The 17,940-nt window shown below is 60.5% G+C and overlaps 3 protein-coding genes across 3 annotated transcripts; 2 read left to right on the top strand and 1 right to left on the bottom strand.

Annotated features, from left to right (window-relative positions):
- The first annotated feature begins 1,524 nt into the window (after positions 1 to 1,524).
- TJP3 (tight junction protein 3) lies at positions 1,525 to 8,898 on the top strand. Its single transcript, XM_054396350.1, has 19 exons — positions 1,525 to 1,698; positions 1,782 to 1,906; positions 2,109 to 2,211; positions 2,370 to 2,823; positions 3,161 to 3,264; positions 4,184 to 4,346; positions 4,428 to 4,518; positions 4,758 to 4,822; positions 4,999 to 5,077; positions 5,206 to 5,362; positions 5,715 to 5,823; positions 6,253 to 6,472; positions 6,762 to 6,958; positions 7,174 to 7,269; positions 7,579 to 7,649; positions 7,754 to 8,065; positions 8,192 to 8,404; positions 8,587 to 8,615; positions 8,772 to 8,898. The coding sequence occupies exons 1-19, from the start codon at positions 1,651 to 1,653 to the stop codon at positions 8,896 to 8,898; spliced, it is 2,763 nt and encodes a 920-aa protein (XP_054252325.1). The 5' UTR covers positions 1,525 to 1,650.
- Positions 8,899 to 9,317: 419 nt separating this feature from the next.
- APBA3 (amyloid beta precursor protein binding family A member 3) lies at positions 9,318 to 15,790 on the bottom strand. The gene is made up of 10 exons (XM_054396040.1): positions 14,681 to 15,790; positions 14,248 to 14,287; positions 13,653 to 13,798; positions 13,416 to 13,502; positions 12,760 to 12,918; positions 12,232 to 12,411; positions 11,815 to 12,027; positions 11,269 to 11,388; positions 10,349 to 10,489; positions 9,318 to 10,231 (listed from the first exon to the last, which is right to left on the bottom strand). Exons 1-10 carry the CDS (start codon positions 15,788 to 15,790, stop codon positions 10,160 to 10,162), a joined length of 2,268 nt encoding a protein of 755 aa, XP_054252015.1. The 3' UTR covers positions 9,318 to 10,159.
- Positions 15,789 to 17,143, top strand: MRPL54 (mitochondrial ribosomal protein L54). Its single transcript, XM_054396039.1, has 4 exons — positions 15,789 to 15,803; positions 15,908 to 16,100; positions 16,423 to 16,579; positions 16,893 to 17,143. The coding sequence occupies exons 1-4, from the start codon at positions 15,789 to 15,791 to the stop codon at positions 17,023 to 17,025; spliced, it is 498 nt and encodes a 165-aa protein (XP_054252014.1). The 3' UTR covers positions 17,026 to 17,143.
- The last annotated feature ends 797 nt before the right edge of the window (positions 17,144 to 17,940 follow it).

Raw genomic sequence — 17,940 nt, 5'->3', positions numbered from 1 at the left:
GATTGGAGAGTGATGGAAAGTTTAAGTGGAAAAGCGATTGGTGAAAATACAGAAAAAAACTACAAACTACAAAGCATAGTGGAAAGGAACATCCTAAAGCATACAGAGTTCCCTACATAGTACCCAGAGGTTTCCCAATCCTTCCCTCCTCCCACCTGAGGGTCTACCCAAACCCCCAGCGCTCCTTCTTCTCCCCTCCCGCTGCTAGGCAAGTCTCAGGCTGGCCAGGTCTGAGACTGTCCCCCCCCCCCATTCTCCTGGCATTAGGCCTAGTCAGGCCTAAGAGGCCTGAGATACTCCCCCACCGTTACCCGATAAGAGAGCATCTCCCATGGGAGCAGAGAGGGAAGAAAGAGGAAGAGGATGACTCTGCAGATGGCTTTATAGGGTGCAGGATTTATGGGTAGAAATACGTCGTTTCCTGTGTCCACCCCCAGTGGGTGGGTATCTGGGACACCAGAGGCGTATCTCATGCAGCAGTGGCAGGGGGCACCCAGCCCAAACTGCCACACTAGGGTATCCTGTACCAGACCTGGTGTGGCCAGGCTCATTGTGCCCATTATGGGCTCTGTCCATGCCTGTGCCATGGCTGTGGCCATGCCACGCCTGTGCAGTGCTGTGGGTGGGGCCAGGATGGGCTCTGGCAGTGCTGATATGTCTGGGGCAGGAGTAGGCTGTGATGTCTGGGAGCAGTCCAGCTTTGCAGGGGGTGTTTCACTGTTGGCTTGGGGCTGCTGTGGGCAGGCAATGGGTTTTAGTCTGTCCCTGTACTAGTTGGTAGGGTGAGGACCTGGTGGTGGTGGTATCATGCTAGTCTTAGATTTCCTGTCTCCATCACCCTGGGACATTACTTGGTGGTCTCACTGGAGTTTCCCTGGCATGTGCAATGGCATGGATAAACCTAGCCCCTGTCAGCCCCTGACCAAGGCTCCTTCTTGTCCCACCCCACTGGGAATTGCAGGAGGCTCTGGCTCCACTGTACCCCACCCCATACAGGGCTCCCACATCTCTCTGCCTTCAGTGGAGGGGATCCCTGGCTCTGTTCCCAGGCATTTCAACCCAGATGGGATGTCACATGCCAGCCAGGCCTCTTCCTCAGGGAAACCAAAGGCTGAAGCTGGGCACTGATGCTCCCAAAGTGATTGGCAGAGCTGTCAGTTCCACGTTGTCACAGAGCCCAAAGCAGGCAGGCAGGAGGACACCAAAGCACCCCAGGCACTGCCATGTCCTGGCAGGAGGAAGGGAACAGGACCATGAGAACACATGAGCAGGTGGCACCAGACATGGTCCCAGTCCTGACCTGCTGTCCCTTTGTAAAATCTGTTTGTGAACACGTCTGAGGGGATGGAGATAGACCTCTGGAGAAGGAAATTTCCTGCTGGTTTGTAAGTCAGCTCCCACCTGGGGCTAGCTGGGGTAGAACACAGCTGTGAGTCCCAGTGCTCCTGGTGGGTGCCCAGGCACCACCATGGATTCTGTCCCTGCACGCTGTTGTCGCCAGTACCTGCGGCTCAGCTTTGCTTCTGCTCTTTGTTGCAGCCCAAAGTGGGATTGAGGAAAGGACCAGCAGCTGCAAAGAGGAGCCGAAGCCAGACCGTGCCCCCAGCTGCTGCAGCTGCCCTGCCTCGCTTGCACTGGCTGGGGGCCACCATGGAGGAGATGGTGATCTGGGAGCAGCACACAGTGACCCTGAGCAAGGTGAGCATGGCCTGGGTTGGGGGCTGTGGGGCTCACTATGCCTGACCCCTCCCTGCCTGACCTCTCTCTGCTGTCCCCACTAGGACCCCCAGCGGGGCTTTGGCTTCGCTGTCTGTGGAGGCCGGGACTGTCCCAACAAGGCGACTGGGGCCACGGCAGTGGTTGTCTCAGATGTGGTGCCAGGGGGACCAGCAGTGGGCCACCTGCAGTGAGTGACATGTGGTGTGCTCAATGCCAGCAGGGACGGGAAGGGCAGTGAATCATTTCTGTTGGGACAGGACCAGCACTGCTGCCACCCTGCCCAGCTGGGATGGGGATGCCTTGGTGCAACAGGTGCCCTTGCCACCCTGCCAGCTCCCCTGGGTGAGGGCTGCAACTGGAGCTGAGCCAGGGCTGTGTTTTCCTCCCAGGAGGAAGGATCACATCGTGATGGTGAATGGCCTTTCCATGGAGAATGTTTTGTCCTCGTTTGCCATCCAAACCCTTAAAACCTGTGGCAAGATCGCCAACATCGTGAGTGCCCTGTGGTGGGGCCGAGTCAGTGCTGTGCACAGGACCACAGCCTGACTGCCCCACACACCCCAGGGGTTCTGTTCAGGTCTTGGAAACTGCTCTACAAACATCTCCTGGCAGAGATGGCTGCACCTCTCCTTCTCACTTTCCACCTGCAGACAGTGAAAAGACCAAGGAAAGTTCACTTCCCTGCGTGCAAGAGCAGCCTCGGGTCCCCCTCCGCAGCCCGGCGCCACGACTCGGACGAGGACCTTGGGTTATACGGCGCAGCCCCGGCCCTTCACCGCTCCCGGGACGACCTGGACCACAACTGGGGCTACGACAGGGACTCCTCCAGCGAGAGGAGCTCCGGCCACTGCTGGGATGACCTCTGCCAGCACAAGCCAGCGTCCTGCAGCCGAAAACAAAGCCAGGACAGCAGCTACCAGAGGCAGAGGCCGGGCAGTGGCTCAGACAGGAAGGGCTACAGCCGGCGCTGCTCTACCAATGGCTTTGGTGGCGAATGTGACCCCAAGGGGCTGGTCTTGGTGTCCGGCTTCAAGCGGCTGCCGTGCCAGGACGTGCCCATGAAGCCCATCACGTCCGTCCTGGTGAAGCAGAAGCAGAACGAAGGTGAGGTGCTTCCAGTCCCTCTGGCCCTAAGTTTTGCTGCCTCATTTATGGCTGCCTGTCTCCTGGGGGAGGACACAATGGCAGGGCTGGTGTCAAGGAGGCAGTAGCAGGGCTGGTGTCAATGAGGCTGGTGTGAGGGTCTGATGTGGTGAGGGTCTGACGTGGTGAGGGGCAGTGCTGGGTCACCAACCTGCCTGGCCTCAGCCCAGGGTTGCAGAGCTCAGCTTTGAGGCTTGCTCATGCCCAAGGCCATCCAGGGCAGGCTGGTGGGAGTGTTGGTGAGGGGAGACCTGCATCTGCCTGGCTCTGGCACTGCCATGGGCTCTCTCTGTTGCAGAGTATGGCCTGAAGCTGGGAAGCCAGCTCTTCATCAAGCACATAGTGGAGAATGGGTTGGCAGCAAAGGGCAGTTCCTTGCAGGAGGGAGACCTCATCCTGAAGGTATGGGCTGCCCATGGGGTGCATGGTCTCCCTCTCTTCAGGTGGTTTGTCCCTGGCTAGTGTCACCACAGGGGATAAGCTAAGAGCTTCTTCTCTTGGCTTCCTACAAAGGATGGCAGCTTGGCTGAGGGCAGCTCTGGTGCCCACACCCTGCCCTGGCTCTGTAACCATCACTGGAGACCCTGTGTAGGCTCTCAAGGACCTGCTCCCCGCAGTGCTGGGGCTGGCTGGTTGAGGCAGCCCTGTGGTGTTCAACCAGGGGTGGCAGCTTGTCCCATGCCACAGCAGGGTGACATCTGCCCTGCTGTCCCCAGTGCATGTGGTCTCCTGCTGCTTGTCCATGTCCCCACTTGGGAGCAGCTGGCCCGAGTAGCTCAGGTATTCAGAGTTTGTCAGGTGAAATGGTGCTTAAAATATTTGGGGGGAGGAGGAAATAGAGGCAGAGACTCTTCTTGTGCATGCATGGGCCAGGCACACCTGTGGCTGCTGGGAATTGAGGCCAAAGTGACTCTGGGACAAATGGGAGGATTTTGCCTCAGCAATCCAATGAGAAAAAGCTGCTGCATCCCGGGGAAATCAGAGCCCCACAGTCTGCTCCCCAGCACCCACTGGTGGGTGGAGGAACAGTGCTGGGCCAAGGTCAGAGTCAAACTGAACTTCAGGCAGCATCTGAGCAGCTCCTACCTCCATGCAGGCTAATGGTGGGAGTTAATTAGCCTTGCTAATTTGTTTCCTTTGTGCAGGATGAGGTCCCAATGAGAGGCAGCCAGGAATGGGGACATGGCCCAGGACAGGCATGGTGGCTGGGGCTGGGAAGGGACCTGGGAAGAGGCAGCTGGAGAATTGTTGTTGGAGTGGGACTTGTCTGGGGGCAGCTTTCCCAGGAGTGTGCTGAGGCCTCTCACTCGGCTCCCTCCAGATCAACGGGGTGGCCAGTGAGGACATGTCCCTGGCTGACACCCAGCAGCTCATTGAGAAGACAGAAGGGGTCCTGACCCTGCTCATCCTCCGGGACCACCGGCAGTTTCTGGTCAACATCCCTGACACAGAGGACAGCCTGAGCGACAGCTCCCAGATGGAGGGTGAGGGGCCAAGGTGGAGAGGCTGAGGGCCAAATGCACAGCAGAGGGACTGGGTGGTCACTGATGCCTCTGTTGCTGTAGATATCTCTGATATCGACTCTGATATGTCACATCTGCTATCCCCTGCAAGCTCCCCATGGCCTCCAGCTGCTGCCAGAGTGAATTACCCACCGTAAGCTCTGCTTTGTCCCCATGAGCCCCCTCTCTCCCCCATCAGATTCCTACGTTCTCTGCCTGTTGGGAGGGACTGGGTCTCCTCCATCCTTGGAGCCACTTCACCCTGGAGGTGGGAATGCCATTTAGCCTCCAGCTTGCTCTGCTAGCCCTGCTGCCCACTTGGCACTGCCTCCCCATGCCCATCTGGCACCTGCCTCTGTGACCTGCCTAAATCATGCCCAAACCTTGTTCCAGGGAGAGGAGAAAATCCATCATGGACCCTGCAGCTGATGCAACCATGGATGATGCTGGGGGCTCTGGTGAGTGAGCTCAGATCAGGTTGGGGGATGTAAGGGCATGGAGTGGGCTCTGGGCCCTGCAGATCTCTGCTGCCCAAGCTCCTCTGGTGGAGCTGCACCGAGTCTCCCTGTGCTTTGGCTGCCCTGGCAGTGGCACAGCCACTGTTGCCTCCTCGACCAGCTCTCTTTGCCTACAGACCTGCTGGTAGCTGTGGAGGGGGATGGCTGCCACAGCCTCCGTGCCAGCCCTGCTGCCCGAGCTGCCCACAAGGATGGGTATGTCTGTGGGAAGGGTTGGGGGAGATGGAATCTGTCCCACTGCAGCGCTGGGGATGCAGGGCTGGTGGCCTCTGTGCTGTCCCATGCATGTCACTGCTGGGCTGACTATGGCTCCCCTGCGGCAGGTACAGCGCAGACTGCAGGGTTGTGCACTTTGTGAAGGCCAAGAGCGTGGGGCTGCGGCTGGCAGGTGGCAATGATGTGGGCATCTTCGTATCTGGTGTGCAGGAGGGCAGCCCAGCTGCCAGCCAGGGCCTGCAGGAAGGGGACCAGATCTTGCAGGTACCCAGGGCTGGCAACGGCTCCAAATGCTTCTGCACGTGGACCGGCCCACGGTCTGACAGCCCAGCCTGGGGTTTGGGTCCTGCTGGGCATTGTTTGGGGTCAGTGGTGGTACCCATGGCCCATGCCCCTTGGGCTGGCTCTGCAGGCACTGCCTAAGGGGCTGGTCCTGTGAACACCATGCAGGCACCACCTCAGCTGGCTAAGGCCCCCTTCAGGGTTACTAGGGATTGTGGCAGGGACCAGATCCATCTCCTACCTTGCCCTGGGCATTGCCATCCCTGGACCTCCACTGGCACCTGTGCCATCCATCCTGCTGGAGGGGCTGTGCCCAAGTGCTTTTGTGTGGCAGGTGAACAGCACCAGTTTCCAGAACCTGACCCGTGAGGAGGCTGTGGAGTACCTCATGAGCCTGCCGCCCGGTGAGGACATCACGCTGTGCGCCCAGAGCAAGCAGGACAGTGAGTGACAACCAGGCCCATCCTGTGCTTCTCCATCCTCAGAGCTGCTTGACTTTCCACAGCTCTTTCTGCCACCACAGGGTGGTCTTTCTTCCCCAGACCGCCTTCCTCCTCTTCCAGAGAGGTGATGGGAAGGGACCAGACCATCCTCGCCCTGTTTATGCCTCAGCTTCCTGGAACACGGGGGCTTTCTGGCACCGTGGCAGAGGCCAGCGGGTGCTGGAGGGCCAGGTCCCACTGTTCTCAGGATACCTGAGAGCCATGACAGGCAAGGTGTCCCCAGTACCCTCTGCAACAGCAGGGGCTACAGTGGAGGCTCCTGGCCAGCCTCAGTTTTTCCCAAATCCCTCCATCACCTTCCAATCTTCTCCATCATCTTCCCTCTTGGACACCTCCTGCTCTGATGGTCTCTCTCATTCTGGGCTCCAGTTTATAGGAAGATGATCTCATCCAACATGGGAGATTCATTCCACATCCGGACACACTTTGACTTTGAGAAGGATTCACCATCAGGGCTCAGCTTCACGCGCGGCGACATCTTCCATGTGCTGGACACTCTGTACCGGGGCAGGCTGGGCAGCTGGCTGGCCGTGCGTGTGGGCAGGGACTTGGCAGAGCAGGACAGGGGCATCATCCCCAACCAGAGCAGGTAGGGATGGAGCTAGTGACAGCCCCAGGATGAGCAGAGCCAGAGGATGGCTCCCTGGTGAGGTGGGGACACAGATGGCAGTAAGAGGCAGGGCAAGGGCTGGTGGAGCAGCAGTGGAAGTAAGCTGCTGGAGTCCCTTCTCAGGCTGATGGTGCAGCTGCTGCTCTGGTTGTACAAGGGGAGGGCTACTGCAGCACCATGGAGCTCCTGCCCCACACCTTGGAGACTGGAGAGACAAAGCAGGAGTCAAATTCAGAGGCTGCAGGCCCTGAGCCCTTCCATCTTCCAGGGCCGAGCAGATTGCCAGCCTGGAGTCGGTGCTGAAAGCCGCATCTGGAGCCAGCCCCTCTGGGGCCCGGGCGGAGTTCTGGAAGCTGCGGGGCCTGCGCGGAGCCAAGAAGATGCTGCGGAAGAGCCGGGAGGACCTGTCCAGTCTCACAAAGCAGGGCCACTACCCACCCTATGAGAGGGTGGTTCTGAAGGAAGGTGAGCTCCAGGGCTGTCTCTAGCACCCAAACACACCTAGGGGATGCTGTCCCTGGGCCTGCCCCACTGCAGGTGCCAGTAGGCTCTGCTCTCCTGGGAGGAGGGGGTGAGTGCCAGGCCCGTGGGCATCTCAGGGAACAGGGCTGGATCCCTGGGAGCTGTGAGCTCTGCTCTCACCCCCAGCTCCCCTCTGCCAGTCTGTGCTTTGTCCACAGCCACCTTCAAGCGGCCAGTGGTGATCCTGGGCCCAATCGCAGACATTGCCATGCAGAAACTGAGCACGGAGCTGCCTGAGCTCTTTGAGATTGCCCGTAAGTGCTCCCACCCCATGAGGAACTCATGTCCAGCAGCTGGAGCTTCAGTGGCCAGGGCCTGTGGGAGCTCTTTACCTGCAGCTCTGTCCCAGTCCTGCCTCATTGCCCCCCTCCCTGTGACACCCCAACATGTTCCTGGACTCATTTACCCTCTCTCCATGTGTCATTGTGCCAGCCAGGCTGTGGACAAGTCTCCCCTTTGAGGGACAGAGGCCTGGGGCTGAGCATGACCAGACCCAGCCTGGGGCTGCTGGAGATGCCACATCTCCCCCAGCACCTCTCACACCACCTCTGTATGCCCTGCAGCGAGCGTGCCCCGAGATGGGGCAGCATCCAAGGTCATCAAGCTGGACTCTGTGCGGCAGATCGCAGAAAAGGTGAGATCTTGACTGTGTCCTTGGGACTGTGGACCAGGGCCTGGTGGGGAGCCCACGGCCTTCATGGCTGTGCCTGTGGGGCTGACAGCTGTGCCCTGCCCCAGGACAAGCATGCCTTGTTGGACATTACGCCCTCAGCTGTGGAGCGCCTCAACTACGTGCAGTACTACCCTGTGGTGGTGTTCTGTCAGCCTGAGAGCCGGCAGGGCATCAAGGCCATGCGCCAGTGGCTGGCACCCGACTCCAGGAAGAGCTCCCGGCACCTGTATGCCCAGGCCAGCAAGATGAAGAAGCACTGCAGCCACCTCTTCACTGCCACCATCAGGCTCAGCGGCAGCGGCAACACCTGGTACGAGGAGATCAAGGACACCATCAGGACACAGCAGAGCCAACCGGTCTGGATGACAGCAGAGCAGGTACAGGGCAGGGGGTCCCTGCGGCAAGACTCAGCCTGCCCGGGCTGCAGGCAGGCAGGCTAGAGGGCCACGCACCCCCACCCCCACATCTGGGGTCCTAGGTCTTTTGTCATCCCCACACTGCAGGCAGATGTGGCCTTGGAGGACAGTCTGGACCTGCTGAACCCACGGAGCAGAGTGGCCTCAGGCTACCTGAACTGCGACAGCCACGCCAACAGCGACTACGAGGACACAGATGGTGAGGTGGAGATGGAGGGGGAGGATGCCTGCGACCAGCCCGGGCTGCTCCGCTCCTCTGAGCCCGTGCAGATGTCCCCAAGCCTGAGAGAGCAGGTGGGTGTCCCTATACCAGGATGAGTGGCTCATGTGGCACAGCTGGAGTGGCACAGTACCTGGGCAGATCCATGCCCAGCTCTGGTTCCCCATGCAGGAATGCAGCACTGCTGCAGGCTGTGGCACAAATCCTGCCCCTGACCTTGCCCCTGCCCCTTCCTCTCTCTGGCCTTTTACAGGCAGCTAAGCAGCAGCAGCAGCAGCACCAGCAGGCCCAGTGCTACAACAGCATCAGGTACCCACAGCAGGGCAGCCAAGGGAGCCTGGCATGGGCTAGCAAGGGGCATGCAGAGCCCTCAGTGCTGGTTCTGTGTGGCCTGCCCTTGCCAAACAGGGGCCTGCCTCTGCCACCTGTCCTGACTGGGTGTCAGAGGCATCACAGCAGTTTCTCCTCCCCCAGGGCATATGAGCATGAGGCAGTGAGGAAGAGGTTCACACAGGCCAGGGATGACTCCGAGGAGGATGAAGGCTACGAGTGGGGCCCAGCTACGGATGTGTAGCAGCACCACTGGCCTGTCCCACCAGTGCCATGTGACAGTGCAGGCAGTGCCACACAGCACCTGGCAGCCAGCTGCTGTACCCATCACCTCCTTCCCCTTTTGGCCTGCCTTCCCCCCGGCAGGAGGGCAAGGGCTGGCAGAGAATAAAAGGGGTGTCTGCAGCAGGCTGGGCTGCGTCTGTGCACACTGGGTGGCAGCACCCTGGGAAGGGTCACACAGCAGGGTGGCTTTGATGGGATGCAGGCACTGCCATGGCCACGTGTCATGCTTGCCCCAAGAGGCATCAGTGTAAGGATCAGACTTTGGGTTGTGCCAGCACCTGGCACCACAACAGGCTCAGCCTGCGTGCCCCAGAGCCAAGCCTCCCCTGCTGCAGCACAAGCAGGGCTCCTGAAACACAGCTCCCATGTTCCCCAACACTTTTATTTTTACATCATCCAAGCACACAAAGTCAGCTCAGCACTGCCCTGGCTGTAGGGGCCCAGAGCCCTGCATGTGGGGCTGGGCCTTGGGGCTCACCACCCCAGGCTTCCCAGGATGTGGGGCTGGGCAGTGCTGCATTCCCTTTTGCTGTGCCCAGGGCAGCCCCAAGGGCTGCAGTGGGATCAGTCTGTGTGTGCAGAGCAGTTGAAGGCAGCACCAGCAAAAAGCAGGGCTGGTTCCCCAGCTCAGTGCAAAAGGCCTAACAGGGAATTTGCACTTATGACAGGCCTCTGGCAAAGCCAGAGATGAGAAGTGGCTGCCAGAGGTGCTGCTGCCCTTAAGGCTAAGTCTGGGAGTTGCTGGTTACTTGGGATGTCAGTGTGCACCCACACACTGGTATGCAGGGGCAGTGCTGCTCTGGTGACATGCTAGGGCAAGCCCTGGAGCTGTACTTCCAGCACCATCCCCCCACAGGGAAAGGCACCATTGGTGAGTGTGAAAATGCAATCTGTGGTGATGGATGGGCTTCCCTCTCCTGCCAGAACCAGGCCAAGGTGAGGGACCCTGTGAGGCAGCAGGACAGGCACTGTGCAGGCACTGTGGGGCAGGAAAGGGTGAATGGAGAGGGTGGAGGTGCCCAACCCGTGGCACCATAAGACCTGACACTGCTCAAGCTGGGTATCAGGTCCCCCACTGTGTCCTGAGCAAAAACAAAGAAGTGCAGGATTAGGCCCTTTCTGATGTCCAGAGGGCTCTGATGAGGGTGCTGGCTGGGGCAGGAGAGAGAGACTATTCTGGCCCCAGGCACAGGTGGTGACAGCCAGGCAGAGTGAGTAGCTCAGAGGAAGAGAGGCTGCTCCTGCCCAGTCAGCAGGCGGTAGGTGGAGGCTGGCATGGTCTTGATGTGCACCTAGGCAGAGAGGCAGAGATCAGCTTGGAGACACTGAAGCTGGGGGTGCTGGTGCAGACCTGAGCCCAGCCTGCTCCATGTGCAGCTGCACCTGCAGGCAGCCCAGGCCAGGCTCACCTCGCTGACTGCCTCTGTCAGGATCTGGATGATCTTCTCATGCGGCGTTGCCACCACGCTCTGCCCATTGATCTCGATGATGCGGTGTCCCACGCGGATGCCACCTCTCTCTGCAATGCCCCCACGCATCAGGCTGCAGATCTGGGGAGCAGGGAGCACTGCTAAGATCAGAGCTGTGCCCACAGCCACCACACCAAACCCTCTCATCTGTGCAGGCTCCCAGCAAAAGCTCAGGCCTTGGCTGCTGTCCCCTCCAGCCCAGGTGTGTGCAGCAAGGCCAGGGATGGCACCTGGCAGTCCCCTGACTGAGGGCGAGCTCAGCTTCCCCCACCCAACCCTTGTGTTCCCATCAAACCTGAGCTGCAGACAGAGCTGCTCCCCAGGGGCAGCTCCCACGTGCCTGGAGGTAACCATCTCCAGTGACTGCTCAGAGCATGATGCAGCTGTGCCACCCACTCTGCTGCCCACCCACACCAGCAATTGGTCCTGAAGTGTTCCTCTCCCCTTCCCAATGCAGCCCTTGGGGAGCACAGAGCAGGGTGGGACACTGCGGACAGTAACAAATGTGTGAAGGTCACACCAAGAAAGCCACCCCTTAAAAAGCAAACAGCTAAAGAGCAACCAGAGAGACAGAGCCAGCTGCTGGTGTTGCAGGAGAGCAAGGAAGAGCCTTCTGCAGTGGCGTAGCAGAGCCCTGGGAACCCTCAGCCCTGGCAGGCATGAAGAGCACTGGAGCTGTCAGCTCCTCTGTGGGGACACAGCCAGAGCCCTGTCCCTCAGCTCAAGGGGGCACTCACGCCCATGGGGGCTGAGCCCTCAACTCGGGGGGCACTCACCACACCCATGGGGGCTGAGCCCTCAACTCGGGGGGCACTCACCACACCCATAGGGGCTGAGCCCTCAGCTCACGGGGCACTCACCACGCCATTCTCCACACAGAAGCCCAGCTGGTACTTAGAGTCAGGGCGCCGGATGACTGCCGTGGTGACAGGGGGACAGTGCACAATGTTCAGCACCACCTCTGTCTGGTGCTTCAGCTCCTGGAAGATTGGATGGGGCTCTGTGAGACTTTGGAGAGCGTTTTGGCTTTGGTAAGAGAGGTGCTCACAGCAGGGCTGAGGATTACTAACCTGATTTTAATGGGGAAACTGAGGCAGACACAGGGACAGTGCCATGCTCAGACAGAACTTACAAATCCAGTCCCCAGACTGCCCCTGAGGCCACTTTCTGCCTTGTCACATCCCTTCCTTGCAAGCACCAGCGCAGGGCCTGTCGCAGCCCACACTATAGGTTGGCCTCCTTCATGCCCCACAGCCTCATATCACCCATCTGCCACGGAACCAGGAGCATCAGGGTCCCCAGCATTACAGACGCTCCCAGACACGTTCAGGCTGGTCCCACTCTGCCAGCCCTTGCCCTCCTGGCAGGGTGGAGTCAGGAGGCTACCCTGTGCAGCCCCCACTCACCCGGATGATGCTCTGGCAGGTGGTCAGGGGCAGCCCCACCAGGCTCATCCCATTGACAGACATGAGGCGGTCCCCGATGCTCAGCTTGCCTGACCTCTCTGCAGGGCCCCTGTGCATCAGGTTGGCAATGACCACGGTGGGCAGGATGGAGCCCCAGCCCGACTCCACTATGGCAATGCCCAGGATCTCTCCCTTCTGCTTATGGATGCAGACCTAGAGGGGCACAGATGGGTTATGGTCACCAGAGTGATGGTGCACATGTCCCAGCCCCACAGCACAGTGTCCTGGGCCCAGAGCCAGGGGAACGGGGCTCAGAGCTGTAGGGAGCATCTCAGCTGCTGAGGGAGCGATGGAGGAGTTGACAGTGAGGTACCAGGGTGTACCCCACAGTCCCTGCTCCTCCAAAGCAGCTCTTACATCCTTGCAGTTCTCCTGCCGGGAGAAGTGAGTCAGCTCCGCGTTGTACTGCTCCTGGTCTTCGAGGGCACAGCTGTACTGGCGAGGGCTCAGCTCACTGGGATCAATGCTGTTGGCCTCCAGGAAGCGCTGGTAGGCCACACCAAATGCCTGCCCAATGGCCTGAGCAATGACCTGCGCCTGGGGAAAGAGAGGTTGTTCTTGCCCGTTGCCAGAGCCAACAGCATGGCCAAAGTACAGCCAACAGCTGCTGGCGCCCTGCAACACCCAGCACAGGCACTGTGCCCTGGGAGCTCTGGGGCACCCTGGCTCCCTCTGTGCCTGAATGGGCCACTTTATGGTGCCAATCCTCCTGCCTTTTCTTTCTGGGCCCCTCTACATTGCAGAGGTGCCCATGCTGGGCTTTCTGCTCTGTGTGCTCACCAGGACTGCCCAGCACAGAGAGCCAGAGAGCACCCAGAGGATCTGCTCATCACAGCAGGACACAGCCCAGGACCCCCACACTTCCTGCCCTGCCAGGGGGCTCACATCAGCTGAGTGGAAGACGTGGCACAGCAGCTTGTAGAGTCGCTTCTCCTCCGCCCCCTCTGAGCGCCGAGGCAGCTTACGCCGTGCCATGAGCACCACGAGGGAGCCAATGTCGGCGATGTAGGAGATGGTCTGCAGGGAGTGATCCATCATGGCCTCCTGGCAAGAGCAACACCAGCAGAGATCTTCAGCCCTCTCCAGCCTGATGGAACCATGGGCAGCCTGCAAGCCAGGCAAGTGGTGCCACCAACAGTTTGTGCTCAAATGCCACAGTGCCTGGCACATACTAGGCCTGTGCTAAAAGGCACAAACAGCAGCTTAAGTCAAGGACTCGCCTGCATCCCTGGGTGCTGCTGGTGCTCAAAGCAGCTCTACCCTCTTACTGTAAAGCAGAGCTCATTCTGAGGCAAGGAGCTACAGAGCATGGTCTGGGAACCCAGCAGCTCCCACCTGGCACAGTCTGCAGGAGAAGCCTCATGCAGCCCCACAGGGAACTGAGGGAGATGACACAGGTGGGCTGGCTGCAGGGCGAAAGGTCTCCTCCCAGGTGCTTGTCTTCACCCATAGACTATTCTTGGCACCACGACTTGGTGTGGGCCCAAAGCCAAAGGTTTCAGCAGCCCCAAAGCCGTGTGGCTGCCCCAGTCCCTGCTCACCTGTGTGTCAGCCGTGAGCACCTTGATTCTCTGTGTGGAAACAAACAGATCCACCTCCGTCATGGGCTGGGACTCTCCCTCTGGTGCCTGCAGAACCAAGCGTCCAGGAGAGGTCACTGCTGCTGCTGAGACTCCTCTGGGTTCTTGCCCCATGGCCAGGAGGTTCCCCTGCAGGTCCTGAATGCTGGCCCAGCAGGGCCAGGCTGGTGGCAGTCGTGCCCCCCTACCCTCCTGCACCTTGATCCTGTCCACCGCCTCCTGGGCCTGTGCCATGCGGACACTGGCTGGGGGGTTCCTCTCCGACACCAGCTGCGTGGAGCCCAGGTACTTGGCCCCAAAAATGACACCGTCCAGCAGCTCCTCTGGGTCACAAGGGCCTGGAACTGAGGCAGCAGGAGAGACTAAGCAGTGGCTGGTCCCCCCACCTCTGAAAACGAGGGGCACCAGCTCCTACTGCCCTTTAGCTGCTTTCCTATACACAGCAAAGCAGAGCAGTGCTCAGAAGATGGGCTCCTGGCATCACCAGAGAAACAAATCTGATCCCAGGACTGCTTCTGTCTTCCCTAAGGCACACCCTGGCATTCTTCCTTTTCCATTCCCAAGTCAGTGCATTCTCCCTCCACAATCCCTGAAGCACCCCCATTTGCTCAGCAAAGGACAAGCTGGCCACCCAAAGCTTACAGCCGTGTTCCTGCCTTATGTGGGCACAGAGCCAGGTGCTCCCCAGCCTGGCTGGGACCCCTGCCCAGCCTACATTTGGGGTTGGAGGAGGAGGAGGTGGTGAGTCAGGACTCCTGGGTGTTTTTGCTGCTGGAGCATAAAAGCAACTCACCCTCTTTAAAGGCCACGCAGGAAGATGAGGATTCCCTGTTCTGCAAAGCAATAAGAGCAGGTGAGGCTCTGGTTCAGTTCCCAGGGATTCAGTCTGCCAGCCCCATGGCCATGCTGCCCCTGGAGCACCAGGACAGTGAGGGGCACAACATCCCTGAGGCTGGGGGGCTGTTTGGACCCACCAGCCTCTTCCCTGGGGCATGCACAGATCACACAGCCACACAAGTTATCTCCCTGCATTCAGGGCAGCAGAAGCCAAAGCCAGTACTGAGGGTCTTGCCTAGGCACCCCAGCAGCATGAGGCCCTGTAAAACCCAAGAAAAAGACATCTCTGGCTCCTCTCTGTCCCCACCAAAAACTCATGAGGGAGCAGAGCCAAAGGGCATCTCCTGGCTCACTGCCACACCACCACAGCCCATGCACTTTGCACTCACAGTCACACTGCCTTGGGCTGGCTGCTCTGCCTCTGGGGCTGGAGCAGGAGGCAGGGCCACCCAGGCTGGCTCTGGGGAACCTTCCCGATTGCTCTCACAGGTGGAGTCGACCTCGCAGAGCCCTTCTCTGTAACACCAGCCACCAGAAGGCCTTTCCTCCGAGCTCTCTGGCCTCTGCAGCCCGTCAGGTTTCTCCACAGTGGCCATTTCCTCCTGAGCCTGCAGCATCTCCAGATCGGTCCCGGTCAGGACATTGGAATGGGCCAAAGGTGTCTCAGCACCGGCCTCAGGCAGTCCCCCTTCACAGCGCAGGAGGCTCAGCAGGTCCTCCGGGTCAGCCTCGGCAAAGAGCAGGCCGTGGCAGGGCCGGGCACAGGCCGAGTGTTGGGCGCAGCAGGGCCGCGTCTCCAGGCCCCGGCCCATGGCCACATGCAGCAGGCAGGGCCCGCACCGGCCCTGGCACTGCCCACCGCGCCGGGGCTGCTCCCCCGCCGGAGAGGCTGAGCCAGCATCGCAGGAGAGCAGCAGGCCTCGCTCCGAGCGAGGAGAGTGGTCGGAGAGGTTGGAGTCGAGGGTCTCTAGCTGCGCCAGCAGGCCCTGAATCTCCGAGGGTTCATCCTCTGCACCCTCTGCCCACTCAGCCCTGCCGGGGAAAGTGCTGGCCGAGGGAGCCTCATCCAGCTCCATGCCTGTCGGATCAGCACTGCTGGGAGTCCGGGGGTGTCCTGTGTCCTGAGCGGTGCTCCTGCCGCTGGGTTTCCAGCCGGCAGCGCCCTGCGGCCCCGTGGTCACTGCCTGCTCTTCCATCTCTCTTCCCAAGCCCCGGCAAAGCTCAGTTTGTTCTTCTCCACCTCCCCCTCCTTTGAGGTCAGAGGCTGAAGCAGGACTCGAGAAGAGCCCCGGACACCTCCGCTGACCCTCGGGGACGGACAGGTCCTGCCTGGAGCCGCAGTCAGTGAGCAGGGTGCTGAAATGGGGGCCTTCCGGCTGCGCACCACCCACACGGAGCTCGGGGGCGCCAGGCCGCACCACCGCCTCCTCCTCCGTGTCCATAGCCGGCGGCTCCGGGGCGGAGGGGGCAGCCGCCTGGAAATCCATGCAGTTCTCCATGGCGTCGCTCCGGGCGGGGAGAGGGACTCGGGGATCTGTGGAGGGGGGGAGCCCGGCGGGGCTGGGCCCGACCCTGCCGGTACTCGTTCTCCCCTCCGGTGGCCGGGCCCGGGGCAGCGCTGGCCGGGCCCGAGCCCTGACCGACCCGGAGGTTCCTACCTGCCCTTCCGGGCGCTGCCGGCGGCGCGTGCGCGGCTGGGCGCGGGCCTGGCCCCGTGGCGCAGCAGCATGGCCGCCCGGGTGCTGCTGCTGCGGGCGCTGCGGGCGCTGCTGCTGCCCGGACCGGCCCGCGGCTACGCGAAGAAGCCTGGTGAGCCTCGTCCTCCGGTCCTACCGGTGTCCCTGCACGGCCCAGTCCACTGTGCCCTGGGCCCCCGGCGCTTTGCAGCGGCAGCGCTGTCCCCTCCTCCCGGGAGCTCCTTTGCCCTGCTTGCCGACCTCTCCCTCAGCTCCCGTCCTCATGCCCTGTGCCTCCCACCCCCTGCCCCGTTCCTCTGCCCCGTCCTCGCTGCTGCTGCTCGTCGCGGCGGCCATGGCCACGTCCCCTGCGCTGAGCCCTTGTCTTTTCCCCCGCATGCATCTCTCTCCCCCTCTTCACATACTCTGTCTTGACCGTGCTCTTGGCCCTGCAGCAGTGAAGTCCAAGGGCAAGAGCGTGGCAAAGGAGGCACTGAAGGGGCCAGAGGTGTGCACTGACCCCGCCATGCTCACCACCTATGCCATGGGAGTCAATTACTTCAAGGAGGGCCCAGAGGTGGCCCTGAAGCCTGACTCCGAGTACCCTGACTGGTAGGTGGTGCCCAGCTCCCCTTGCTGTGTGCAGAAGGGGTGTTGTACCCTCCCGGGGTGCGCATCTCTACAGAGTTGCTATCCCAGAATGTCCTACATGAATGGTGTAGGAGAGACTGTTCTGGAAGGAGGAATACTGCTGCTCTGCATCCCAGAGACCTTCCCCAAGGGCCAGGAGAAGGGAGCAGTGTGTGCTGTGGATGTGGTCAATGAGGGCTCTGTATGTCCTTGTCACACCTCCGTCACTCTGTGCCATGCTTGTGCCTTCACTCTTCCTGCCACAGCTTCATATTCTCTCTGCATTCACCCTCAGGCTCTTTAAGATCCACCTTGGACCCCCTAAGAACCTGGAGGAGCTGGACCCTGACTCAGTTGAGTATTGGAGGCGCCTGCGGAAGTACAACACATGGCACCGCAACAGGCTGAAGAAGGGCAAGAAGCTGTAGGCACTGCAGAGCCTGGGGCATGGGGGCTGCCCTGAGTGCCAGTGCAGGTGGTGCTTGGCCCAGCTCCTGTTTTTTGATCTCTTCTTCTTTCTGTGAACAAATAATAAATCTCTGGTGAAACTGATACCTGTTACAGAGGCTACGACAGACCCAGGCCCTCAGCAAGCTCGGTGTGGGTCCGGCCTTGTGCCAGGGTTTTGTGAGGCAACACAGCACACAGAATCTTGGTATATTTGCTAAAACAGCAGCTCAGTTTTATGTTCGTAGAGGGAGACTGTGCTAGGGAGCCTGTGCCATCAAATGGGTCCTGCTCCTTGATCTTTCACAACCTGCAACCGTGGTGGCTGGGGCTTAAGGACCCCACAGCCAGCAGGGGATGTGGTGGGTTTAGGATTAGGAGTGACTCTACTGACTGTGTCCCCTGTGGGGGGCTTTGTTGGCTGAGCAGCTGGGGGGGCAGGTGGACTGGGACCAGGCTCTGACAGTGCTGTGGGGGCAGCAGGTAAAGGGGGGTCATGGCAGCCTGTGATGTTGCCAGCACTGCCACAAGTTTGTTCCTTATCCAGCAGCAGGGTTGGACCCAGCGTGGCTGGGCTGTGGTGAAGGCTCCCTCACGCTACCCCAGCCCCATCTGTCCTTGGCTGGCTCCAGCCTGGCAGAGCCCTGCAGCTTCCCCTGGGCCTCCCCTTTGGCTGCCCTGGCTGAGATGTGCCCCACACCAGTTTGGTGGTTCTTGGTCCTGGGCTCACTGCCCTGCAGCTCCTGCCTGGCCTTGAGTTAGGCTTTGAGGTCACAGCAGCCACCCACGCAGCACTCCCACAGTGAGGAAAGTGCAGTGGAGGCACAGCAGCATCCTAAGTGCCTCACACTGTGGCAGGGCCTGGGGGCTGTGCACAGTGCCCCCGGGGAGCTGCA

The sequence above is a fragment of the Indicator indicator genome, chromosome 36 (assembly GCF_027791375.1).
Source record: "Indicator indicator isolate 239-I01 chromosome 36, UM_Iind_1.1, whole genome shotgun sequence".
Lineage (NCBI taxonomy): Eukaryota > Metazoa > Chordata > Aves > Piciformes > Indicatoridae > Indicator > Indicator indicator.
This window is presented reverse-complemented; position numbering and strand designations above follow the sequence as displayed.